This window comes from Scylla paramamosain, chromosome 34 (genome assembly GCF_035594125.1).
Source record: "Scylla paramamosain isolate STU-SP2022 chromosome 34, ASM3559412v1, whole genome shotgun sequence".
NCBI lineage: Eukaryota > Metazoa > Arthropoda > Malacostraca > Decapoda > Portunidae > Scylla > Scylla paramamosain.
Window position 1 is genome coordinate 8,294,334 of NC_087184.1, and position 25,886 is coordinate 8,320,219.

The 25,886-nt window shown below is 41.7% G+C and overlaps 5 protein-coding genes across 10 annotated transcripts in view; 3 read left to right on the forward strand and 2 right to left on the reverse strand.

Annotated features, from left to right (window-relative positions):
- The window catches only part of LOC135090096 (myogenesis-regulating glycosidase-like), a 23,520-nt gene extending 13,319 nt beyond the window's left edge, over positions 1-10,201 (reverse strand). Inside the window, exon 1 of one of the 2 annotated variants that reach the window (XM_063986423.1) lies at positions 10,065-10,201. The gene's annotated coding sequence lies outside the window, so the exon portion shown is untranslated. The remainder of the gene's footprint in view (positions 1-10,064) is intronic. The other variant, XM_063986424.1, reaches the window with a different exon arrangement.
- On the forward strand, positions 2,184-5,139 carry LOC135090093 (uncharacterized). Its single transcript, XM_063986416.1, has 4 exons — positions 2,184-2,453; positions 3,204-3,359; positions 3,542-3,727; positions 4,438-5,139. Exons 1-4 carry the CDS (start codon positions 2,234-2,236, stop codon positions 4,644-4,646), a joined length of 771 nt encoding a protein of 256 aa, XP_063842486.1. The 5' UTR covers positions 2,184-2,233; the 3' UTR covers positions 4,647-5,139.
- LOC135090099 (trimethyllysine dioxygenase, mitochondrial-like) lies at positions 10,106-19,744 on the forward strand. Of its 2 annotated transcripts, XM_063986434.1 has the most exons (9): positions 10,106-10,246; positions 10,502-10,545; positions 11,854-12,069; positions 12,426-12,559; positions 12,976-13,068; positions 13,294-13,472; positions 17,954-18,178; positions 18,595-18,728; positions 19,279-19,744. In XM_063986434.1, exons 1-9 carry the CDS (start codon positions 10,173-10,175, stop codon positions 19,416-19,418), a joined length of 1,239 nt encoding a protein of 412 aa, XP_063842504.1. In that variant the 5' UTR covers positions 10,106-10,172; the 3' UTR covers positions 19,419-19,744. The 2 variants fall into 2 exon arrangements, with proteins under 2 accessions (XP_063842504.1, XP_063842506.1); XM_063986436.1 differs by lacking the exons at positions 17,954-18,178; positions 18,595-18,728; positions 19,279-19,744 and adding an exon at positions 15,066-17,915.
- A 47-nt stretch (positions 19,745-19,791) lies between these two features.
- Positions 19,792-25,886, reverse strand: part of LOC135090100 (protein aveugle-like) — a 10,455-nt gene continuing 4,360 nt past the window's right edge. The window contains exons 1-5 of one of the 4 annotated variants that reach the window (XM_063986438.1): positions 23,302-23,749; positions 21,732-21,823; positions 21,075-21,130; positions 20,650-20,763; positions 19,792-20,431 (exon numbers count right to left, since the gene is read on the reverse strand). In XM_063986438.1, the coding sequence (XP_063842508.1) occupies positions 20,264-20,431; positions 20,650-20,763; positions 21,075-21,130; positions 21,732-21,762 (369 nt within the window). In that variant the 5' untranslated portion in view covers positions 21,763-21,823; positions 23,302-23,749 and the 3' untranslated portion in view covers positions 19,792-20,263. Of the gene's footprint in view, positions 20,432-20,649; positions 20,764-21,074; positions 21,131-21,731; positions 21,824-22,912; positions 23,223-23,301; positions 23,750-25,886 lie in introns of those variants that run through there. The other 3 variants (XM_063986437.1, XM_063986439.1, XM_063986440.1) reach the window with 3 other exon arrangements.
- Positions 23,800-25,886, forward strand: part of LOC135090097 (suppressor of tumorigenicity 14 protein homolog) — an 11,724-nt gene continuing 9,637 nt past the window's right edge. The window contains exons 1-2 of the mRNA XM_063986429.1: positions 23,800-24,373; positions 24,600-24,708. Coding sequence (XP_063842499.1) covers positions 24,600-24,708 — 109 coding nt within the window. The 5' untranslated portion in view covers positions 23,800-24,373. The remainder of the gene's footprint in view (positions 24,374-24,599; positions 24,709-25,886) is intronic.

The following is a 25,886-nucleotide window of genomic DNA, read 5'->3' on the forward strand; positions in this document are numbered from 1 at the left end:
ACAGTGGGTGTTTGTCGCCTCATCATAAACTACTTTCGTCCCTTCGCTGCCCGGACACACGTGATTACCTTTATATACCTGGCTACCTCATGCCTAAGAAATGAGCGCCTCCTCCTCCTCCTCCTCCTCCTCCTTCCTTACTTTCTTACCCTATTTCTATGTCCCTTCGCATGACAACGGCTATTAAACAGCAGTACTTGTATCTGTACTGACGCACCACGAGGCAGAGGTCCAGAAGTGTGAGAGAGCTGGGATAGAACAAGTGTAGGTTGCGATGTGAGGGAGGTGCGCTCTAAGGGTGCAAGGACTGTGCTGGATTTAAAGAGACAGGTTACTAGGCCTTCTAATACAGGGAGGTTCAGGTACGTATCCTTGCATCCTTTTGATCTGGCAGGACTGTACAGTCGCGGCCAGAAGTCTTCTAACCCGACGCTCTCAATTCCACTATGTTTAGCGCAGTGATTCTCAAACTGTGCGCCGCCTCGCAGAAATGCACCGCGACTATTCCCCAAGTGCGCCGCGCAGTTTTCATGGATAGGTATACAGTACACTGGCTGTGCAGTCAAAGTCCAAGATATATCATCAGTGCACCAATAAGCAACAAAGTTTGAGAACCTCTGATTTAGCGTCTTCCTTCTGTCTCCCGGCCTCTCATCTCCTTGGAACCTCTCACTTCTCTGGCCTTGCAAGGTGGCAGGCAGCACATCGGAGGACTTACGGCTGAGACGACACGGCTAAATTAGTGGAAAAGAGTACGGCACGTGGACATCTACCATCACTCTGTCAGCATGGAAGTGAACAAAACCAGCCAATGATCCTCGCGATGCAGCACATCCCGTCCTGGGCCTCGTATTCCTTCAGTTTCCATAAGGAATATTTTCCAAAGTTTATAGAGATGCGTTTATGGGTTTTTAGGAGTGGTTTTCCTACTGACAATGTAGAACCCTTATTCAACTACAACCAGAACCCTGAAAACGCCCTTGAAAACCTCACCAACCTCCACTACAAGGTTTCAGAAGCGGTTATCTTTCAATGGAGTCACACGCGTACACTGCACGCCACTTCTTCCCCAACCTTCCTTTCCTTTCCATATTCTCTCCTAATGATTAAAAGTCATATATATATGTATATATATATATATATATATATATATATATATATATATATATATATATATATATATATATATATATATATATATATATATATATATATATATATATATATATATATATGAAAAATAAATATTCAGCATAGGGCGGTAATTGTGCATAAAGAAAGTAATAAATACAGACAAAGATACGGAAATTATCAAGAATCCGCTTGTCAAAATAACGGACCCTAAGAGGACCAGCCACCCCAGTGCCACTTGAGACGAGTTGTGTTGACTACCCTACCGTAACAATGCCGAACTGAACCTCGCCTAGTTCAATCTAATTATTACCTATTTGAACCTAACATAACTTTATCTAGTCTAGTTTAATCTAACCTAACGTTACCTAACCTAACATAATTTTGCGTAGAGTAACTAACATAAGAACGTAAGAACTTACCATGGTATAACTTAACTTAATATACCCCAACTTTACGAACTTATCATAGACATAACTTTCCACATCCCAACTTAACAATCTACCTTAGATTAATCTCGCTTAACCTAACCTTAGCCATCCTAACTTAACCTATATTATACTAATCCAGCTTGATCAACTTTACCTATCCTCACTAAACCTATCCTAGACTAACCTACCTTAACTTAAATTTTACCATCTTAACTTGACCTATCCTACAATACCTAATCTAACTCAACCAAACATCACTTTACCTACCTCAACATAAGCTTTCCTAAATTTTCCCTAATCTAATTTAATATAACTTCTGCTGTAACTTAATGTACCCTAACTTAGCATAACTAACCTAACATAACCTAGCATAACTAGCCTAACCTGATGAAACGTAAGCTAATCTAACACAGCCTGGTATAACTACCTAACGTAACATACGTAACATAACTTAACCTGACCTTTTTCCGTATATAATCCAAAATATTTTTCTTTTAATGTAAGAAGAAATCTGGCCAAAAATAAATAAATAAAAAGTCTCACTGAAAGCGCCAGTCACACATGGAAACTAAGCCAGCGCTCAGATTCGCATCACGAAACTTCTTTCCATTGCAGATACACGGGGCGCGGCAGAGACGACACCCGACACCCTCACACACCTGAACCCCACCATGATGAGAGTGGCCGTGGTGGTGGTGGTGGTGGTGGTGAAGGTGGTGGTGAGTGAGGACAGCGCCGTCCCACTATCACCAGCACCACCACCATCACCTCCAGACTCAGAACCACTAACCGTCCCAGAAACTCAACACCCAGACAAGATGATAGTGAGGAGAGGCTGGGCTATCCCACAGGACGCCCAGGACATGACCCCTACTATCCTTCGCAGCGCATGTAAGGAGGCACACACACACACACACACACACACACACACACACACACACACAGTGGAGGAGAGACGAAACGAAAAAGAGATAACAGAAAAAAGAAAAGTATATGTAGATGCGCTATTGCTGATTTGTAGCAATGGCGGGGGTGGTGGGCGGTTAGAGACAAAGAGGCGCTTTATAGCAGGGCAGGAGCTTTAAATGCTTAACGGTGTTGGTAAAGAACACGGGAAAACTCTCCAGAAGCTTTAAACACAAAACACTGAGACAATGAACAAAACAGTTGAAACATTGAGACAAACACAACAGTAGAGGACTTGTATCAGTCAAGAAACCCAGTGACAAGAGGACACATCAAGAATACTAACAGGCCAGGAGGAGATAAGAACGTGCGGGGTTACAGCTTCCAGAAAGGAGCAGCGGATCAATGCCGTGCGTTACCAGAGGCAGCGTGTGGTGTCTGCAGATTGAAAGGAACCTTATGATTTGGCTTTAAAAAGAAGACTCAGTCCTACAAGAGCACACACACACACACACACACACACACACACACATAGTAAGGAACATGGAAATGTCTTTAACATTAACAAAATAATTCAGCATAAGTCTGAATTTGTTATAAGCGACATTACTAAAACTCACAGGAACTACACTTGAAATCTCTCTCTCTCTCTCTCTCTCTCTCTCTCTCTCTCTCTCTCTCTCTCTCTCTCTCTCTCTCTCTCTCTCTCCATCCCCCCCTCCCCCCCACCACTAGGTTCCTGCCAATCGCGCTGCCTCGTGTACCCGCCCTGCGCCGCCTGGGCTGCAGTCCCCCTCGGCGAGGACTCGGTCAACTGCACCACCACCACCGCCGCCCCGGACACGATGACGCTGGAGAGCAACGCGGAGAGTCTGTACGGCTTCAAGATTGGTGAGAGAGAGAGAGAGAGAGAGAGAGAGAGAGAGAGAGAGAGAGAGAGAGAGAGAGAGAGAGAGAGAGAAAGAGACTAACTTGTTGATTCCGTAACTGACTAACTTGCTGACTAATCACTTCACTACCTGCTTGAATGATTACTTAACTGACTGACTCACCGACTGATCCCTCCCCGCCAGGCAAACTTAACAGCCTCACTGGGGTTCTCGAGGACGCAGACGGGACGGTGTACATCAAGCCAGACAAGCAAATACAATTCCAAATGGCTAAGGATTACTGCGCCAAAATTCCAGGGTTTAATCTCATCATGCTGAAGACTGAACGCCACTTCTCCCTCCTGCCTTTCTTCAGCAGAATCACCTCCCGTAAGTATTCTCTCTCTCTCTCTCTCTCTCTCTCTCTCTCTCTCTCTCTCTCTCTCTCTCTCTCTCTCTCTCTCTCTCTCTCTCTCTCTCTCTCTCTCACACCGTGTGTGTGTGTGTGTGTGTGTGTGTGTGTTTGTAAATTCTATGTAGTTCTATTAACTTGTGTAAATCAATAAGTAATTAGCTTAAAACTAAAAAGAAAAAAAAGGGTAAATCACTAGATTAGCAGCGCGGCTCTATTTTTCAGCTTCGAACCCCTAACATATTGGGGACCTGGTGGGAAAGCGGGTTTTTCTGTGGAGAGAACTAAAATAAGCCCAAATACCGCCTCTTATCACCAAAAACAAATAGGGAGCTGCCAGCTGCTGGTGTTATGATGGCCGCCATGTTCTCGATCTTGGTCTTGCCAATGATACCTACTGGAACGAACATGGCGGCCATCATAACACCAGCAGCAGGCAGCTCCCTACTTGTTTTTTTTTGTGGTAGGAGGCGATATTTGGGCTTATTTTAGCTCTCCCCATCCAAAAACCTCGCTTTCCCACCAGCTCCCCAACATTGTGGGGGTTAGAAGCCGAAAAAAAAAAAAAAAAAAAGGAAATAGAGCCGCGCTGCTAATCTAGTAATTTACCAAAAAAAAAGTCACATGTCACCCTCCATCTCTCCTTTCCTCCACCCATTACGCCCCGCCCCTTCCCTCCATGCTTCAGAGGGCTTCATCAACCTGCAGACGACAGAGTCAGGAGACCTTCAGTGGGGCGACGGTTCCTTCATGACCGAAAAGGAAATCGAAGCCTACTATGAAGGAAACACTGTTCATCGCCTCAACCAAATCCATCAAGACAAGATTAAGTCTCTCGCCACAGAGAACGCACTGCGTCACTTCCTGTGCCAAGGCAGGACCCGCGGCACTTGGTGAGGCGGAGGCACACACACGGGTAGGCAGACTGATGAAGACACAGCGGATCCTACAGACAGACAGGCAGACCGTTGGAAGCACAAGCAAATGACGCACACACACACACACACACACACACACACCGCGCAGTGTAGTGGTTAGCACGCTCGGCTCACAACCAAGAAGGCCCGGGTTTGAATCCCGGACGCGGCGAGGCAAATGGGCGAGCATCTTAATGTGTAGCCTCTGTTCACCTAGCAGCAAGTAGGTACGGGATGTAACCCGAGGGGTTGTGACCTCGCTGTTCCGGTGTGTGGTGTGTCAGTGGTCTCAGTCCTACCGAAAGATCGGTCACTATGAGCTCTGAGAGCTTTCCGTAGGGGAAAAGCTGGCTGGGTGACCAGCAGACGACCGTAGGTGAATCACAAACACACACACACACACACACACACACATGGCCAAACTGGTGGAGACAGAAGAAGACCAGACAGACAGACAGACAGACAGACAGACGGACGGACGAAAAAACAAAGTGGCAGATACATTGCCAAACTGGTGGAGATACAAGAAGACCAGACACACAGACAGACAGACAGACATTCGGATAGACAGACGGATAAAAAAAATAATGGGAACAGAACGGAATCCTTAAAAAAGATAGTTTAATAACACTAAATAAGCAAATAAATAACATACGGATTCGCCTGACTATACCTACACATGTTTCCTGGTTAAAACGTATCTTTTTTTTTCTTTTATGTAGGAGGGACACTGGCCAAGGGAAACAAAAATCCAATAAAAGAAAATGCCCACTGAAATGCCAGTCCCATAAAAGGGTCCAAAACGGTAGTCAAAAATTGAAGGATAAGTGTCTTGAAACCTCCCTTTTGAATGAATTCAAGTCATAGGAAGGTGGAAATACAGAAGCAGGCAGGGAGTTCCATAGTTTACCAGAGAAATGGATGAATGATTGAGAATACTGGTTAACTCTTGCATTAGAGAGGTGGACAGAATAGGGGTGAGAGAAAGAAGAAAGTCTTGTGCAGCGAGACAACGGGAGGAGGAGAGGCATGCAGTTAGCAAAATCAGCAAACAGTTTGCATGAAAATAGTGGTAGAAGACAGCTAGAGATGCAACATTGCGGCGATGAGAGAGAGGCTGAAGACAGTCAGTTAGAGGAGAGGAATTGATGAGACGAAAAGCTTTTGATTCCACCCTGTCTAGAAGAGCGGTATGAGTGAAACCCCCCCCCCAGACATGTGAAGCATACTCCATACATGGACGGATAAAGCCCTTGTACAGAGTTAGCAGCTGGTGGGGTGAGAAAAACTGGCGGAGACGTCTCAGAACACCTAACTTCATAGAAACTGTTTTAGCTAGAGATGAGACGTGAAGTTTCCAGTTCAGATTATAAGAAAAGGGCAGAACGAGGATGTTCAGTGTAGAAGAGGGGGACAGTTGAGTGTCATTGAAGAAGAGGGGATAGTTGTCTGGAAGGCTGTGTCGAGTTGATAGATGGAGGAATTGAGTTTTTGAGGCATTGAACAATACCAAGTTTGCTCTGCCCCAATCAGAAATTTTAGAAAGATCAGAAGTCAAGCGTTCTGTGGCTTCCCTGCGTGAAATGTTTATTTCCTGAAGGGTTGGACGTCTATGAAAAGACGTGGAAAAGTGCAGGGTGGTATCATCAGCGTAGGAGTGGATAGGACAAGAAGTTTGGTCTAGAAGATCATTAATGAATAATAAGAAGAGAGTGGGTGACAGAACAGAACCATGAGGAACACCACTGTTAATAGATTTAGGAGAAGAGCAGTGACCGTCTACCACAGCAGCAATAGAACGGTCAGAAAGGAAACTTGAGATGAAGTTACAGAGAAAAGGATAGAAGCCGTAGGAGGGTAGTTTGGAAATCAAAGCTTTGTGCCAGACTCTATCAAAAGCTTTTGATATGTCCAAGGCAACAGCAAAAGTTTCACCAAAATCTCTAAAAGAGGATGACCAAGACTCAGTAAGGAAAGCCAGAAGATCACCAGTAGAGCGGCCTTGACGGAACCCATACTGGCGATCAGATAGAAGGTTGTGAAGTGATAGATGTTTAACAATCTTCCTGTTCAGGATAGATTAGAAAACTTTAGATAGGCAGGAAATTAAAGCAATAGGACGGTAGTTTGAGAGATTAGAACGGTCACCCTTTTTAGGAACAGGCTGAATGTAGACAAAGTTCCAGCAAGAAGGAAAGGTAGATGTTGACAGACAGAGCTGAAAGAGTTTGACTAGGCAAGGTGCAAGCACGGAGGCACAGTTTCGGAGAACAATAGGAGGGACCCCATCAGGTCCATAAGCCTTCCGAGGGTTTAGGCCAGCGACGGCATGGAAAACATCATTGCGAAGAATTTTAATAGGTGGCATGAAGTAGTCAGAGGGTGGAGGAGAGGGAGGAACAAGCCCAGAATTGTCCAAGGTAGAGTTTTTAGCAAAGGTTTGAGCGAAGAGTTCAGCTTTAGAAATAGATATGATAGCAGTGGTGCCATCTGGTTGAAATAGAGGAGGGAAAGAAGAAGAAGCAAAGTTATTGGAGATATTTTTGGCTAGATGCCAGAAGTCACGAGGGGAGTTAGATCTTGAAAGGTTTGACACTTTCTGTTAATGAAGGAGTTTTTGGCTAGTTGGAGAACAGACTTGGCATGGTTCCGGGCAGAAATATAAAGTGCATGAGATTCTGGTAATGGAAGGGTTAAGTACCTTTTGTGGGCCACCTCTCTATCATGTATAGCACGAGAACAAGCTGTGTTAAACCAAGGTTTAGAAGGTTTAGGACAAGAAAAAGAGTGAGGAATGTACGCCTCCATGCCAGACACTATCACCTCTGTTGTGCGCTCAGCACACAAAGACGGGTCCCTGACACGGAAGCAGTAGTCTTTCCAAGGAAAATCAGCAAAATACCTCCTCAGGTCCCCCCAACTAGCAGAGGCAAAACGCCAGAGGCACCTTCGCTTATGGGGATCCTGAGGAGGGATTGGAGCGATAGGACAAGATACAGCTATGAGATTGTGATCGGAGGAGCCCAATGGAGAAGAAAGGGTGACAGCATAAGCCGAATGATTAGAGGTCAGGAAAAGGTCAAGAATGTTGGGCGTATCTCCAAGACGGTCATGAATACGAGTAGGGTGTTGCACCAATTGCTCTAGGTCGTGGAGGATAGCAAAGTTGTAGACTAGTTCACCAGGATGGTCAGTGAAGGAAGAGGAAAGCCAAAGCTGGTGGAAAACATTGAAGTCTCCAAGAATGGAGATCTCTGCAAAAGGGAAGAGGGTCAGAATGTGCTCCACTTTGGAAGTTAAGTAGTCAAAGAATTTCTTATAGTCAGAGGAGTTAGGTGAGAGGTATACAGCACAGACAGATTTAGTTTGAGAGTGACTCTGTAGTCGTAGCCAGATGGTGGAAAACTCGGAAGACTCAAGAGTGTGGGCACGAGAGCAGGTTAAGTCACTGCGCACATAAACGCAGCATCCAGCTTTGGATCGAAAATGAGGATAGAGAAAGTAGGAGGGAACAGAAAAGGGGCTACTGTCAGTTGCCTCAGATACCTGAGTTTCAGTGAGGAAAAGAAGATGAGATTTAGAAGAGGAGAGGTGGTGTTCTACAGATTGAAAATTAGGTCTTAGACCGCGAATGTTGCAGAAGTTAATGAAGAAAAAAGTTGAGGGGGGGTGTCAAGACACTTAGGGTCGTCGACAGAAGGGCAGTCCGACCTGGCGTCATTTATGGTCCCCTCCCCAGATGGGGACTCCGTGGCTGGTGTAGGAGTCGCCATGATAATTTAAAATTTTTTGAGTGAAGGGTGTGTGTGTTATTAGGTGCTTGTAGCTTTGTGTGGAGGAAAAGAACTGTCTTTAGAGGGCAGGCTGTGACTGCCCCCTTGTGTTGTGAGACACAAAAGGAAACATGTTCATTTTTTTTTTTTTTTAAAGAGTAGGGTACACTTTAATTCACTGTATGGTATTATATAGATTCACATTCTGAAACACTTCTGGCCACACCTCCACCATACTTTCAAAAGGTCTTAGTTGAAGTTTCAGGGTGTTTCTATGGTTCTAGTGACAGATTAAAAAAAATAATAATAATAATAAATTCTACTTTATTTACAGGAGGAACACTCTTGAGAACCCGGCTAATCATATATGTGGACTTTGAAAATAGTCGTGGTGAGAGAGCAGAGCGTTTCTGAACACTATAGTGTATGCTAGCTTATTGACCATCACATTACAAGCTGAATCAATTACCATCCACGCACCACATCCTCTTACACACGTTTCGGCGCCACACCTCGATTACTTGCTTTAGTGGAAGTCTCTGAGATTTATAAGAGCGTTTCCATGATTCTAGCTATAGTTTAACAAAGACCCTACACTACTAGTGGGAAATATATCATAAAACAACGACTGATTATCTCTGCGGCCTTTGAAAACATTTCTTCGAGTTTTAAGGCACGAGCCATAATGTATTACAGAGGTAGATGGATAGGCAGGAAGCGTTTCAAATGTTCCTGGAAAATATATGAAAATCAATATTGTGTCTAACTGCTTGAAATCTACATATTTATTACACCTGAAAATATTATATAATTTCCTCTGTTTGTAGATAACTATGCTATGCAAACTGTACTTTATGTAAATCACGTTGAATACTTTTGTGTAATGTACCTTTACTATTGACTGTGTGAAACATGTATGATAAAACAATAAATCAAAACCCAGTACTATCTATTATACCATGAATTGAGGCGCCTGAAAAAAAAAAATTGTCAGATGAAGAAATCAGGAGAGTTTAGTTTTACCTAAGTGTTTGCGTCATTCTTCTGTAATCCTGGATTTCCCCCTGCTAACCATTTCTCTGGGGGTGACGAAAATGTTTTATAATATGAAATCTGTCGTGAAAAGTGCAAATATACCCGAGACAACATAAGATGCGATACTCATGCACCAGTTGGGAACTGTTTAAGTTACGCACACATGTTTTCTGTTGCACAGGAGCACAAAACAAGAGAAAACGTTCTGAAGGTCACTTAGCTGTACAGTCACAGTACATGCAGTACAGTATGTACAATCATTTTGCAATGATGGTAGGGAAATGCATATTGGCCCTAATATATATATATATATATATATATATATATATATATATATATATATATATATATATATATATATATATATATATATATATATATATATATATATATATACATACAGATTTACATACACATGTAACTATTTACTACACACACACACACAAACATGCGTGCACACACACACACACACACACACACACACACGTCTTAGTCAGTCGTAACTATGGTTATAATATACTGTATGGAAATGAGTTCGATTGTTTGTTGGGCCATGGTGCATATTAATTTAATTTAGGGAAGCGCCTCACCTCCAGCCAGCGACTCCCGGCAGCGAGGTTATCTGTGACGGGCGAGCGTCCAGCGGGTGAGGGTATTCACTGCATAGTGACCGTGTACCAGGCTGGCCACTTGCCGGGATGCTGCACTGTGCCTTCCTCAGAAGTACCTCAAGGGTGCGGGCCATCGTCACTGCCTCCCTCACAGCGGCGAGGTAAAGCCATGCTGGCAGTGACAGTCAGTGTGTCAGGTTGCAATAAAGTGTAAAAGTTTCCTCCCTCAAGTGTTTCCGCTGATCAGGCCAGCGGATCCTTCTGACAGCTGCCTGCTACAGCGCTTATTCTCTGATTATATCCTGCACCTTCCAATAGATCATCACAGTGTTAAATTAAACATGTGAGCGATGAAAGAAAGAATATTGAAGCAACATGGTAGGATTGGTGACTGATACTATGTTTCCCTCACCCAGGTCTGACGCCAGACACCGCCACTATGGGACTCGAGGCCCCAAAGGTGCTGTATGAGTAGTGGGTAGTGTGACACCACACCATTATAGGGTTTATTTCCCATCAACAGCCTGTGCATCTGTGAGCATATTGTTAACAGTCAAACAGCAATAATAATCGAATACTCATAAATGGCAATAGTTTCCCTGTTATGAATTAGCTTTTCATAATCATTAGCATCTTGCAAGTATAGAAATAATCATAATTTTGAGAGACATTTTCGTCGTTAAGATAGCCGAGTTCACGTAACGGAGTTCCCTGCTGGCAGTGGACTTGGATGAGTGCCAAACTTGGGTAAAAACTGTAGTACCGGTCTTAATTGGGTAGTGGGCGACCAGAATCTCAAATTTGCAACTTTTCTATTACAATTTATCCACTGGCCTTTCTCAGTATACTCTAAAAAACTTATTTATTCTCTTATTAATCTTATCATTTTTTACAATAACTGAATTAGTAGCCTTTATCCTATATCCTGACATGCTCTCCTTTCCTCATGCTATCTCTCATTTTGTTTCTACTTGAGCATCTCGCCTATAATCACATCCATTCTTGCTGTCTTTCCATTCTTCAGATTTCAAGTGCCTTTCATTACTTTTGATTTTAATTTGTGCATGCACCCTCTCACCTCTACCCATCATTCCAGTACTGGTCACAACTGTCTTATTTTCATTCTTAACATTCCTTAAATCTCTTTCTCTTTTAGCATTTCTCCACCCACATCTTTCACACATTCTCCTTTGTCTCATCCTTAATTTATTTCTAGTACATATATCTTCTTTTTATCCTACTTAGATTTCTCACTCAATTGTACTCTTTTCAGTCTTAATTCACATTCCTTTTTTTCACTTTAAACAATCATTATTTTTCTTTCATCTTTCAATCCTTTCGCATTAAAGCATTCCATTCTTATTGGCTCATTCATATTTACTCTATCGTCTGCCACACTTAGCTTTTCCTTGAAGTGCCGTGCCTTGAGATGTCAGTTATAGGTAACTAAAACCTTCCACTTCTAGAAATTTAACACACACCACTCAACCATTCTCATCACAGCCAAGAGGGGCCTTTGCTAAGCCAGGGAACTGAACCCCTTGACTGGAATAGGACAGTGCCTCAACATTGGGATCATGATGACTGTCAGGTTCAAGTATCATTTTGGGACCTTTTGTACTCACAGTCACTACAGTGCCAAGAATGAGTAATAGAACAGCATCTAATACAGGAGAAACTGCATCAGAATTCTTAAAACAGTTAGTAATTATAAATTTTCAAGATAACAACATCATTATGGTACTCATCCCATCTACCACTCCTGCAGAGATCAGCACCTTTGATACTGGATCAAGGCTGGAGGTGCAACACCCTCGCTGGCCACACAGCCTTCTTTTCTCCTACCCCTGGCTGAGGGATCACTGTCGCTGTGCTGACTGTTTCAACCACACCACAGCACAGAGGAGATTTGACCCCACACACATGCACCTCAACATCAGGCCAGCCCGTGTCTCGGCAACACCCGAGGGACTGGAGCTGAAGTGTGAGTGTGATCAGTCTTTTGATCTTTGTGGTTTTGCTACATTTGTTGTGTTACTCGATCCTCACTCAGTCATTATTTTTACTTTGTTCTTTATCTATTGCCATTATCTTCAGTATTACTGCCAACACTATTATTATCTTTATCCATATCATTTCATGTCATCCACAGTACCTGAATTATTTCCCCTGTCACTTGAAATCATCAGTATCACTTTTGTTATAATCATCAGTATTGACCTCAGTTAATATTCTTTAGAATTTTCTTTCCCTTTTCACACTAATCATTTTGAGCCTTTTTAAGCACATTAGTTTGTTACTGGCTTCATTTTCCCACACTACTTTCTGCTTGGTGTCCAGGGCCTGATGGTCACACCTCAGCCTATGAGTACAAGTTCCTGTGGCAGAACACCTATGAGGGACGCCGCACCGCACACAAGCCTCCTCAGCAACTCTGGACTGCACACACTATCCCCAAACCTGAGCTGACCATGGCAAGTTCTGAGGAGAGAGAGAAACAGTGAGAGAGATGCTTGTGACCAGTTAAATTACCTATTATTACTATTTTTTTAAGGCTCCCTGTCAAATGTTTTACAGAAACTGCAACAGTAATTTTGTAAGCCACCTTTTGATTACAAGCATCTGGCAACATGTTACTCAATTAATTTTAAGATCTTCCCTTTTCACAAAGGGCTGACAGGGCCAAGAGTGTGAATAATGTGTGTGTGAATGTGTGTTGCCTTGTCTGGGGTACCTCATGTGGGATTGCCAACCAGGTATATAGATATACTCATTATACTCATTATAATTAGGATATAAAGTGATGATACAAACTATGTGATATAAAAGTTTTTAGGCCTGTATGCTATTTCCTCATTAATGTTCTAAGAGACAGATCCATGTCTTGCAGGTTTCCTTGGGTGAACTGAGTGATCCAGAAAAGAATGGAATTAAAAAGCTCATAGCAGCCATAATCAAATATGGATTTGCCTTCATCTCTGAGGTTTGTGTTCTGAGACTCTCTGGTATCTGAAGAGGAGAGAGAAAAGAAGATAATGCAAGATATTGCAGTTCTTGATATTTCCTTTAGTTAAAGTTAGACTAATGCTAAAATCAAAATGTTTCTAGAGCTAAATGTAAAAGAATGTCCAAAACTTTCTTTACAAAAGAAATCATGAAGGTAAAGGTCAGGTTGTTGCTGTAGCATCAGTAAGTGTTGTTGCATCAGGTACCAACTACTGAGGAAGCCACCCGCTCAGCAGTGGAGAAGGTCTGTCCCATCGAACGAAATTTCTTTGGTGAGATGTGGACGTTTGGGAACACAGGCATGGATCACCTTGACACGGCCTACACCTCGGAGTTCATCGGCGCTCACACTGACACCACATATTTCTCACAGGCTTGCAGGTAATGCCATTTGTCATAATTACATGCATTTTGTAGCATTGATGTCCATTATTTCCCTATAACTGTATGCATTTTGTAGTCTGTGTAGCACTGTATCTTATAGTACATCAATAATAATGGTGTAGCATTATGTACTTAAGCTGCAATTCTGGTAGCAGTGCATACATAATGAGGAAAACATTTGCTCTCACCAATAGTTCTGCCACTAATTAGTATTTACCTCATAAATATGCTGTTCAGAATATGATTACATTAATGCTATCAGTATTTATCAACCTCAGCACTAATATATGTTTACTTCTATTGTTGTTTTCTTTGGTCTGTCAGTTCATTGCAATAAGGATGAGTATGTTCCTCTTTCATTTAAATTAACTTAATGTTATCAATATTCACTAATAACCTCATCAGTAATTTGCATTTACCTAATGCATATGAAGATTCCTTAGTCTTCCTCTTTTATATGGAGGTGTGTGTGGGTGAAACAAGTATTCTTTAACTGTTGCTTCCTTGCCCCTTCACTGATTCCTGCCATGCTGTGACCCATCTGTTCCTTCCATTCCTGCTCCTCTTCTTTGAGTGACAAAGATTCAAACTCATTTGCTGTGATAGTCACCTTAACACCATCTTCCATTACTTCATCATCACTGACAATCATTATTATTATCAGATACATGATATGCCGCATATCACTGATTTACAAGTGTGTTTTATGTGTGATTTGCTTGTCAAGTTCTCTTCTGTTGTTCTTTCTGTCTCCTGGGTACCATGCAGCTCGCTGGTGTAGTGTTCATTTCATTGCCACAAGGATAAGTTTGCTCCATTTTCATCTCTATGCTATAATGCTTGTGAACTCATAGATATGACTGATAGATGGTTTGTGATCCCCAAGATAACTTGTAAAATTTTTGTTGGTAAATATTCAGTTATTCCACCCAAGCCAGAGAGACTTGGCTGCAATGTGTCCCCCAGCCAACCTGTGTGTTATGAAAGGCTAAAGGAATGGATTGAAGAGTTTTTGGGATCCCCTCCATTATATTTTATTCTAAAAATGAGTCTTGCCTAAGCCTGCTTAACGGGCATGTTAGTTTGGTATACAGTTGTAACATGAGTTTCTGCAGATATTGCCATATTGCCAGAGGTGAAAGCACAGTGGAAAATGTTTTATGGACATAGGCATTTTGAGACATTGTTTAGCCTTGGTGTGAAATTCAAGTGTGGCCTGGTGAGATACAATGGCCAGGCCAGGTTGGTAACTATGGCAGAGAAACACCACATCCACACATTCCACATTACTTTAGGTTATGCAATACAATCTGAACATATTCATTGTCACAGTCTTGGTGGGATCTATTTATGACTGGCTATCCATCAGCTGATCTGCTGCTAGCCTCACTTCTTCCCACTCCCTGCCAAGGCAGGCAGTGCATTGTGCCATGCAGCCTTTTGTTATATTTGTCATTTATTATATCCATACTGTCATTGTGTAATGTTTATCAGTAATCTGTATCGGTCTGTTGTTGACACTTAACTTGTCATGGGATATTGTAAAGCTCCAAAATTTGTACAAATCATGACTGAATTACACATTCACAGTTTCACCAGTGGACATCCAGGTCTACACATCCCACCATGGATATCTGCCCAGCCCAGCCATTATATCTGCTGCCAGGCCACACTTGAATTTCACACCACTGTTAAACATCACCTCCAAATGCATATGTCTATAAAACATTTTCTGCTTAGAATAAACTGTGCTTTCACCTATAGCAATATCTGTAGAAACTCATGTTACACCCTGTATATAGATGGTTATTTTATATTACACTTGATTGTTAGTGGTGCTGGAACCATGCAGCCAGTGTGCCTACCTTACAGGAATCAAGCCCTTGAAAATTTTTCCAGCAGTCCAGAGGTAGATTAGCAAGCTTGGGGCTGTTCACTATGCTGTCCACAGGGTTTGTCTCTGAGCATAATGAAACACTTGCATACTGTATGCTCCTCAGCACTGGAATGCCTTCTTTACCATAACTGAGATTCAGGCCACTCACTGTGAAGTGGAAGCATCATCAGGATATACACCTGACAGTACCTTGTGGCCATGCAGTTCACAGCAGCATTAGTCGTTGTAGATCTCCACCAGAAACAGCAGGCTCCCTTGGGGCCTTCAGGGATTACAAGTAATCCAATGGTATCAAACTCTATACCTCTGAGATGGGGATTCAAGCTACCAGTAAGTTTAGCTCTGCAGCACAAAGCAGTGAGTAGTCAGTTAATCCTAAAAATTAATTCATTGCTTAGAAGTGGCCAGCCAAAAATCTAGGGTGATGAGAGATTACCTCCTGTCACTTGAGGAGCTGCCATAACTTCAAAATAAATTCAGTTCACAGCTAACCTTCTCATCCTCAGGAAGTGAAAAACAGAATGTATACATGCACATGGCACTTTTGTGTAATACTGCTGAGAATTGTAGCAAGGGAGACATGCAAGGGTATTGACACCATGGTGTTCCCTCAGTTTATTAGTAATCCATTCCATGGGACTGATAGTACTGTGTGTGTAAAGTGTTGGGCTTCTTTCATCTTCATTCAGGTGTCAGGCAAGGGTGTATCCCTGTGCCACCTTTTTTTCATTATCTGCAAGGATAATTAGAATATTGGGCCAAAACCAGTGTGGAGCATCTACTAACACTATCATGATCATTTGGCTTCTGTTGATGCTGAGGAAGTAAGATCATGAGGCTTTATGGCCTCATGGGCTAAGACTGAGAAGTGCAGGAATTCAGGAGCTTTTCAGAGAAGGTTATACATTTTGGGCTTTATTTTTGTTTGTTTGTATTTTCTTTATACCAGCATTCTTATAAAGTCATATTCCTGAGGCATATTTAAATATGACATACATGAACTGTTGGGAGTATGTGGGTATGTATAATGTTTCTTAGTATTGCTCAAAGTTCTTGTAGTGCCTCCCCTTTTGTTTTACATATATAATGTAATAGTTGTGAGTTCTGTGCTTGAGACGGTCACCTGACCCTATCTTCTGAAGCATTGTGGGCAGATCTGTATATTGATGCACATGTCAGATGCTTGGTGGATTCAAGTTAGTCTTGAGTGAGAAGAGTTACTGATCATTTTACTGTTGATGGTTAATGTCCTGTGTGAATCATTGTTCCACCACAACACTGTACCATGACACTGTGTTTCATGGAGCAAATGCTTGTTATGGTGTAACATTTTATAGCATTTGCATGAGTGTACTGGCATATTATATTCCTAATTTAGGATTACGATAATAAGGTTGAGCAGTGAAGATCTAAAAGCAATTATTAGTTTTAGGAACAGGCTCTCACATGTAAGAGGTCTACAATTAGCATCTTCTAGTATAGTGTTCTAATAGAACCCATTATAAATATTATTTTAATGTTTTTTTTTGGAAATACCAGCAAGGTATTTTTACAAATATCCATCAAACCAGACAGTCTTTTCATAGACGTCCAACTCTTCAGGAAGTAAATAGTTCATGCAGGGAAGCCACAGAACACCTGACTTCTGATCTCTGAAATTTCTCATTGGGGCAGAGCAAACTTGGTATTGTTCAGTGCCTCAAAAACTCAATTCCTCCATCTATCAACTCGACACAGCCTTCCAGACAACTATCCCCTCTTCTTCAATGACATTCAACTGTCCCCCTCTTCTACACTGGACATCCTTGGTCTGTCCTTTTCTTATAATCTAAACTGGAAACTTCACATCTCATCTCAAGCTAAAATGGCATCTGTGAAGTTAGGTGGTCTGAGACATCTCCGCCAGTTTTTTTCACCCCGCCAGCTGCTAACTTTGTACATGGGCCATATCCATCCATGTATGGAGTATGCTTCAAAAGGTTGGGGGGGGTTCCACTCTTCTAGACAGGGTGGAATCAAAAGCTTTTCGTCTCATCTATTCCTCTCCTCTAATCGACTGTCTTCATTCACTTTCTCATCACCACAATGTTGCATCTCTAGCTATCTTCTACTGCTATTTTCATGCTAACTGCTCTTCTGATCTTGCTAACTGCTTGCCTCTTCTCCTCCCATGGCCTTGCTGCACAAGACATTGTACTTTCTTTCACCCCTATTCTGTCCACCTCTCTAATGCCAGAGTTAACCAGTATTCTTAATCATTCATCCCTTTCTCTGGTAAACTCTAGAATTCCCTGCCTGCTTCTGTATTTCCACCTTCCTATGACTTGAACTTCTTCAAAAGGGATGTTTCAAGACACTTATCCTTCAATTTTTAACTACTGCTTCAGACCCTATTCAGGGACTGGCATCTCGGTGGGCCTTTTTTATTGAATTTTTGTTGCTTTTGGCCAGTGTCCCTTCTACATAAAAAAATAAATAAATAAATGAATAAATAAATAAATGAGTAAATAAATAAATCACTTAGAAGGTCCATTGTTTTTATTTCTTCTTATAGACAGAAATAACTGTTGTCCTATTCCAGGGTACAAGTCTTCCACTGTCTTGAGGCAGCCTGTGAGGGTGGCGAGAGCCTCCTGGTGGATGGATTCAGTATAGCACAGCAGTTCAAGAACAAACACCCTGAGGGATACACATTCTTCTCCTCCGAGTCCTTTCCATCAGAATACATTGAAGACGGACAGCACCACTCATGCCTGGACACCATCTTCAGACACAACCCAGAGACTGGAAACTTGACACAGTTCAGGTCTGCATTATGTTGTTGTTCTGGTATTCTGTGCTCCAAGTGGAGATGGAATGAAGGTCAAAGATCTAGGATTCAGGCAGATGAGTTGAGTTACTTGACTCTGTGTGTGGTGTGGATACGATAGATTGTTGATGAAGTATGCCTGTTTATAGTGAAGAAATGAACTGTGGAATGACTGAGGTGGTCAAACACACAACCTTAGATAACCTGGTGATGTGGAGAAAATGAGAAAAGTGAGATAACAAGGAAGATATGAGAGATGGAATGGATGCTGCGGGTGTGAGAGGAAGATCCCTCAATAAAATGTAATGGCAGTGTTGATAGATGCAGAGGGATGGAGCATACTGGAAGTGTTGGGTCATGTATGCTCTTTATGTACTGCATTTCAAGGTTAACTCACTGCATTATGGTTTCAGGTACAACATCTATGACCGAGCCCCTCTGTCTTCCATCCCACAGGAGAAGATGCAAGAGTTTTACCTTCACTTCATGAATCTCACCAAGGTCATTCGCAACCCTAAGAATGAACAATGGCTCAAGCTGGAACCAGGTAATGTTTTTATAATGGTTTGATAATCTGCAATTGTTTATTGTAAATTGTCAACATATTCCCAGTGATATGGTTGCATTACCATTGGCAGTGTGGCAACCAAAGCTATGGAGGCCAATATTGTAGCATTTTAAATAAGGCCATTTTATCTGTATGTTGGTCAGTGTCTTGCCTCCCTGGCTACCACTGTAGTAGGGTGAGATCTTGTTATATCTCATTGTGTGAATAAAAATACATTAAGGTGGCATCTAGGGTGCTTTCCTCTAAGGGGATCTTATCCTGGTATGTACACAGACAGACAGACAGACAGACAGTGAGAACAAAGATGATATGTCAGTGAATGCTCTGTATTCTGGCAGTCCATTTTGTTGCCAAGTAAAATGTGAAGTGAATTGTGAACCTTTACAGTATTAATCTGCAATCAAATGACCAGTTCTATTTGCATGTTCATATCAACTGTTGTCAAGAAGAACAGTAAAAAAGTTGGACAGACTTCTCGTTTTCCTGTAAGAGATTGTGTCCCCCTCACACTGATCTGTTCCCTTGGCAGGCAAGGTGCTGCTGATTGACAACTGGCGGGTGATGCACGGCCGCAAGGGTTTTACAGGAAACAGGGTGATGACAGGGTGCTACCTGGGCAATGATGAGTTCACCAGCAGTGCAAGGGTTCTTGGCTTGCAGCTGGAGTGACCCCTCAGCCTTAAGTTCCAGCAACACACCTGCATCTCATGCTTCATTGGCAGCTGGGCTAAATGCAGATTTTGGGATTGTTGCTTTACTGCTTCATTGGTGCTGTGTTGACCATGACAATGATTGACACATTCTGTGGTCAACTCCTGTTGATAATTGTATTAATGACCTCGGGACCAAGTGTATCACTTACTGTTTAAGTGATCTGGTGCTATGCCCCTAATATTCACATGATTAATAATAATAATGAACAAATGCATTCCATTGAGTATGCTGTAAAATTATGCAAATGTACTTGTGATACAAAAATATATATTTGTAAGAGATGAGCTGTATGATTTAATAACCTATTAATGCACGAGTCAAGAATCCATTTGACTTGATATAATACTTTATTATTTCATGGAACTTTTAACACACTTACAAAAAGTATGAACACCTCAAATAATGTTGATATCTTGAAAGCCACGAATGATTCCTAGATATAAACATTGTGTGGGTATGGATACTGCTTCACTCAACCTACAAGTCCTTAAACAATGTTTTGATGCCTCATCACTGCATTCCATTATGTGGGTGGCTATGAAGAAAGCCTCTACTGCTACTATTTATTTACCCTATCCCTTTCCTCCTTCCCTCCCTCCCTCCCTCCCTCCCATATTCCCTCTCACTGTAGTAATGAAAGACTTAAATCCTCTCACTCAACAAGGGATCTCTCTTACATTGCATCACCTATATCTTGTACATGGTTAAAAAAAAAAAAATTTTATAATGGAGCTTCTCTCCCTCCCTTGTTCCTGTCTCTATACAAGTGAAGGCTGTTGCTGTCATGACACTCTCCATACCTAAATCACAGCACTCATCTCTATCTCCTTCATTTCTTGTATGTCTGCTTTGAGTCGCAGCTTGAGGATCTCCCGCCAGATGGCCTCCAAGTGCTCCGGGTTCTTGATGCCCATCCTGAGCAGCGTTCCCTCACTGATGCGTACCAGAGCCTTGCCTGTGATGTCATTCTGGAAAAACAGGTGTGCCATGTGTTGCTAGTCTCACTCTACAGCACTGGACATGTGTGTGGTTAGAAAAGAAAATATATCTCCTTGACAAATATTGTCTGTCACACACACACAGTACATACAAGCATGAGGGATACATAAACAGCATATGTATGATGGATAGTCACTCTCTAAAATCTGTGTTGCTGTCCATGCATTCCACAGCTCCAAGGACTTACTGAGGTGAACAGATGTGCGTACAGCTGAAAGTAATCACTGAAATGCCTCTTGAACCATTTCTGTACATCAGCTGTTGTCCACTGGTAGCATGGCTTGGGCCGGGCAAGCTTTCCCTGTGGAGGAGCAACACCACTATTGTCATTTATATTACTACTGCTACTACTACTGAAACCCCCAACTGAGAAGAAACCATTTGCACTTGACTCCTATCACAATGTAATTTATGTTTAAAAAGGAATAGAGTCTGCCACAAAGCACTTTTTATAATTAATCAGGCCCTGGACATCCTGGAGAGGGAATCTAGTGCCTTCCAAGTCCCTGGAAGAAATTCTTGATGGACATCTTTGGTCCTCAGCATTGTACAGATGGCTTTAGGATTCCTTTAACCCATAAGAATTAATACATAAAGTAAAAATGTATTTACCCTGGGTCTAGGAGTCTGGCAAGTGTCTGTAACAGGCTGTGTCTCAGGTTTGTTGTCTGTAAAGAAAATAAGAGCAAATAAAAGTTTATATATATTTTTCAAGGAAATCAAGGTAAATTTTAAGTTAATTATATCATTAGGTTTGATCTTTCTGGAGAAATGCTTGTATGTTTTATATTCTACATATGTATATCAGGATAATGTGTGATTAACATGCCTAATTCATTACTATCAGGGAAGAAGTGTTAGTACTTAAGACAGATGATGGCAAGTGAAAGAGTTTTAGAAATACAGTTTCTACAACAGCAAACCATACATGGATTAAATCTAAATTCGGATAAACAGCTCCACAGAGACATAAGGACTATAATGAAAGGAAACACAAGCATATGTAAAGGAGTTAAAAATATGAAAAAAAGACAGATAGGATAATAAAGAGGTGGACATAAAACATAAAAAAAGAAAAAAAGAATAAAAGGTAGAGAGATGAACAGGAAGAGTTCAATATGAGAGAAGGATGACAGACAGAGAAGAAAATAAGAAAGGGATGGAGAAGCAGAGAGATAAACTGGAAGAGTCAGATATTGGAGAAGGATGAGGTGCAGAAGAAAATAAGAGATGGAGAGGCAAAGAGGTAGAGTCTGTTGTTTATTTCACCTGCTGGGGACTGGCTGGGCAGGAGCTTCATGGTGAGGGCAAGCAGGTTGTCACGTCTGGGAAGCACACTGGTTCGATTCTCTACCCTTCACCTTGAGTCAGCAATAAGATAAAATGCTAAATTATCTGAATGGAATTATTTATACAGCAAAAGTAGGAAGTGTTTTCTATATGACACACTGAGCCTTAAAAAAACTGGAGAGAGAGAGAGAGAGAGAGAGAGAGAGAGAGAGAGAGAGAGAGAGAGAGAGAGAGAGAGAGAGAGAGAGAGAGAGAGAGAGAGAGAGAGAGAGAGAGAGAGAGAGAGAGAGAGAGAGAGAGAGAGAGAGAGAGAGAGAGAGTACCTTAGTATTAATACTGGTAATAATTTTGTCATCACTTTATCTTGCAATCAAACACACCCACACACCTAAAACAAAATAGTAATAATAAATAAATAAGTATGTAAAATAAAAGAATAAATAAATAAAACTAAATAAAAAAGTTATGATGCAAATTACGCTGATATTTTGGCAAGTCACATCCTCCAGATACTGAGTCCCTGGCACCTACCTTCCTAGTGCACTATAACAGTTGGAACTGTGTCCGCAAATGCAAATGAATTGAGGATCAATTAAGCACTAAATAGATACAGTACATACATCCCTACAGTGGGAGTTATCAGCTTGTTCAGTGTTAAAATACCCCAAATTTTGGTCATAAGGAACCATTATGTGATTTCCATGAGCCTATAAATGACTGTCAGGGGGCTGCATGAGAACTAGAAGATTGCAAATTTTTGTGAGGGGATTGGACGCAACAAACAGGTGTGGTGGTTTCGGGATGTTGAGGTGAAGCAAGAGAGGTACAACCAGCTATGATGCACCAATGACTCACCCATCAAATGCCATCATGCATATTTTCTTCATCTTTAGGTTTAAGCCAATATTTCAAAGATGATAGTTTCTTCTTCTTTTTTTTTTTTTTTTCTCTCTCTCTCTTTTTTTTTTACATTTCCATGAATACTGAAGTCAACTACCTATTTCTCCTGGAGTCCCTTGTTGAGGGACTGACCTTTTCTTCACACTTTCATATTAGGCAATGCAATTCTAGTGAAAAAGTTGGTATCTGACAAAGTTAATCCATGCCAAAATCAACCTGAAAAATTTGTTACACCATGAAATTAGTGGAATGTGGCTCACCAAAAAGTTATTGTTCGTCTGCCATTATAAGTAGACGATAACCAGCTTGTATTAAGGTACCATAAAACATCCAGAACAAGAGTGACAAAGCAGAATCCGCCCTGCATATGATAAGACGCAGTTATGTTCCCCCATCACCACTTGGCTGCTGCAGGGAAATTATGCATGTTTATATTTCCTGGTTCACTTCCACCTGGCCTTGTAAGTGTTGGTTCTACCCTGCACACCTCCTACCACGAACCACACACTGACACAGGTATCTTGTATATTTTTGTTCTGCAGAAGGCACGTAACGCCAAACCTTTAACCAACATAATTTCCGACTGACTGGCGTACCTGTAGACTTGAGTTACCCTACCATTTCACTGGCAATTTCCCTACCTGCTTACCTGGACGGAGTAATAGGATAGCCAGCCAGAGGAGTAAACTAGGTGAGGCAGGGATTTACCTGGGTGATGTCTCCTTGCTGTTGCTCGCTATCCTCTTCTTTCCTTCTTGATCGGCTTTCTTCTTTTCTTGGCCAATCAAACACGTCTTCGATTCGTTGGTTTGTCTTCTACAGATTTCTTCGTGTTTCCTTCACTTTTTTTTTTTTATATTCCTCAGGTTATTTACTGTTTCATTACCTTATTCACGATCTGTGCCCCTTCTTCCAGTGCATTTATTTTGGGTTTAGTCTTTCTATCACCATCATTATTTCTTGTTGTTTGATTTCTCTTGCTTTCAACTTCTTGTTTTAGTTCGTCACGTATTTTCCGAAACTTACTTATCTATTCTATCTATCTGTTTGAGAAAGTGAGTTCACACTTCACATCCTCTTGTTTCTCTCTTTCGTACGGGATCACTATGAATGTTATTATATGTGCCATTTAGAAAATAAATCATATGAAATCAGTTCAGGTCAATTTATAACTCGGAAAATAAGAAAACGTAACAAAAACAACCTCCAAAATGTTAAAGTTGATAAAATTAGATTGCTATTGCTCCTCGTTTTCTATTGCAATGTCTATTGTAGGCGTCACTCCAGAAAACTGGTAACAACGACTTTTTACAATATTAAAGTGCATGGTATTGTTTCATTGGGATATGGATGATTGAAATGAATGTGTGTGTGTGTTTACGTAGGTGAGTTATGCACGAACTCCGATCTTACAATCAACACACACACACACACACACACACACACACACCTTCCGGGTATACATGCACACACACAAAATTTCCGGGTACAGACAGGCAATTTACGCCATTACATCACCCACGTGCATACACTCCCCTCCCCTACACCCAATCACACTCAACTAACGCACATGTCCACCTAATACAAGGCACCCATATATAAACTTAGCCCAGCCCTTCCTTCGTGCCACTCCCCTCGATCACCATTCCCCACCACCACCAACCGATCCATCTTCTTCATACTACTACTGCTACTACTACTACTATTACTACAATTTCACGGTATGCAAATGAGAAAACTGATTACTTCTAAGTCTCGTTGTATAAAGAATATTTTTGGGGTTATCAGTGAACAGGTTCGCCCGTGATATCTTGCAAACACACACAAACACCGGATACAAGATAGGCTGGTGTGACAACGAGCTGTGAAGAAATATGACATACTGTTCTCTCCACATTACCTAGTCTCCGCCCACCATCATTTTCTCTATGCATTCTATTGCTTCAGATGGCTGCTACTCAGATTGGTCCACTGCTCTTGCTACTGCTGCTGCTACTTTTCGACGTCCTGGTGGTAGCACAGCAGGAAGGGAACAGCCTGAGGAGCCAAGCACCGGGTATGGTTGTGACTCAAGGGAACTGTAATGCCTTTATCTTTTATTTGTGTAACTCACTGATTGTTCTAACGTAGCATGGGAAGTCCGAAAGCAATGCGAACGTTGGTGTTTCTCATCCTGCGGTGCTGAGGTCAGGTTTAGTAGCTGACAGATGTTGCATGTAAGGCGTGCAATGTCGATGTTTCTCATTACGGATACAAGATTATGAAGGAGATACTTTTGGATGAGTGTACTTTTTTCCCCATTTTCCCCCTTGTTATTATTATTATTATTATTAAACATAACGGAGAAGGCAGAGTGGGACGAGCGCAAGCGCTATAAGTTGCCAGATGACAACCCCCACCCACCTTGACCGTAGAAAGAAGAAAGGAAAAGCAATTAGCACAATAGTAGGATGAAATCAGAGCAGGAGGAGAAAATAGGTTAAACAATTATAAAGAACGCCTCAACGAACTGAGAATTATTAAAACTCACAAAAAAATTCAACAAAAAAAATCAACAATTCTGACTTATTTAATATATGTCAGACAACACGAGTAAATGTAGTATAACTACTTAAAACTTGATGGTATAAAATCACAGGTATAGTTACATAATTAATCACCGGTATAGCTGCAAAAGCAACCAGAGTTTAATTGACTAGACTCTTCAAGATTTTGTTCGAAGCAGACTTGAATTTTTGCACATCACTCGCAGTGCATGTGCCCTCGTCAAGCATGTTCCAAAGTCTTACAGCACAAGGAACAAAGCTTCGCTGAAACTGACTGGTGTGACACCTAACCTGCTGTAAGCAGCGCGCATGTGAATTTGACGCAAGTCGAGTGTTTCTGGTGGGCACAAATGCATTTGGGATGGAGGCATTCAGCGGGTGAAGCTGGTTGGCATGGATCTTATATAGTATGCAGACACTGCTGACATTGCGTCGGTGACCAAGATCCCAAGCTGCTTCGCCACCACAGAGGAACCTAGCGGAAGAGACAACTCTGTCAATGAGACGGAGGTGGGGCACAGCTGCGGAAGACCACACAGGAGCACAATACTCCAGCAGTGGAAGAATAAAACACCGGAAGCAGCTGGCAGAGATAGACTGGTCACCAAAAATCCGGTAAGCCTTCCTCACAACGCCAAGCTTTTGCGAGGCAGAACTGACAAGACGCCTGATGTGCCGTTCAAAAGAC

What these genes read in the sequence shown, in the direction of transcription:
- LOC135090093 (XM_063986416.1), top strand. Translation starts at nt 2,234, where the DNA reads ATGATGAGAGTGGCCGTGGTGGTGGTGGTGGTGGTGGTGAAGGTGGTG. An exon ending in TACTATCCTTCGCAGCGCAT is followed by an intron (nt 2,454 to 3,203) that starts GTAAGGAGGCAC and finishes CCCCACCACTAG; the next exon opens with GTTCCTGCCAATCGCGCTGC. An exon ending in TCTGTACGGCTTCAAGATTG is followed by an intron (nt 3,360 to 3,541) that starts GTGAGAGAGAGA and finishes CCTCCCCGCCAG; the next exon opens with GCAAACTTAACAGCCTCACT.
- LOC135090099 (XM_063986434.1), top strand. Translation starts at nt 10,173, where the DNA reads ATGCTGCACTGTGCCTTCCTCAGAAGTACCTCAAGGGTGCGGGCCATC. An exon ending in GCCTCCCTCACAGCGGCGAG is followed by an intron (nt 10,247 to 10,501) that starts GTAAAGCCATGC and finishes TCCCTCACCCAG; the next exon opens with GTCTGACGCCAGACACCGCC. An exon ending in TGGGACTCGAGGCCCCAAAG is followed by an intron (nt 10,546 to 11,853) that starts GTGCTGTATGAG and finishes CCACTCCTGCAG; the next exon opens with AGATCAGCACCTTTGATACT.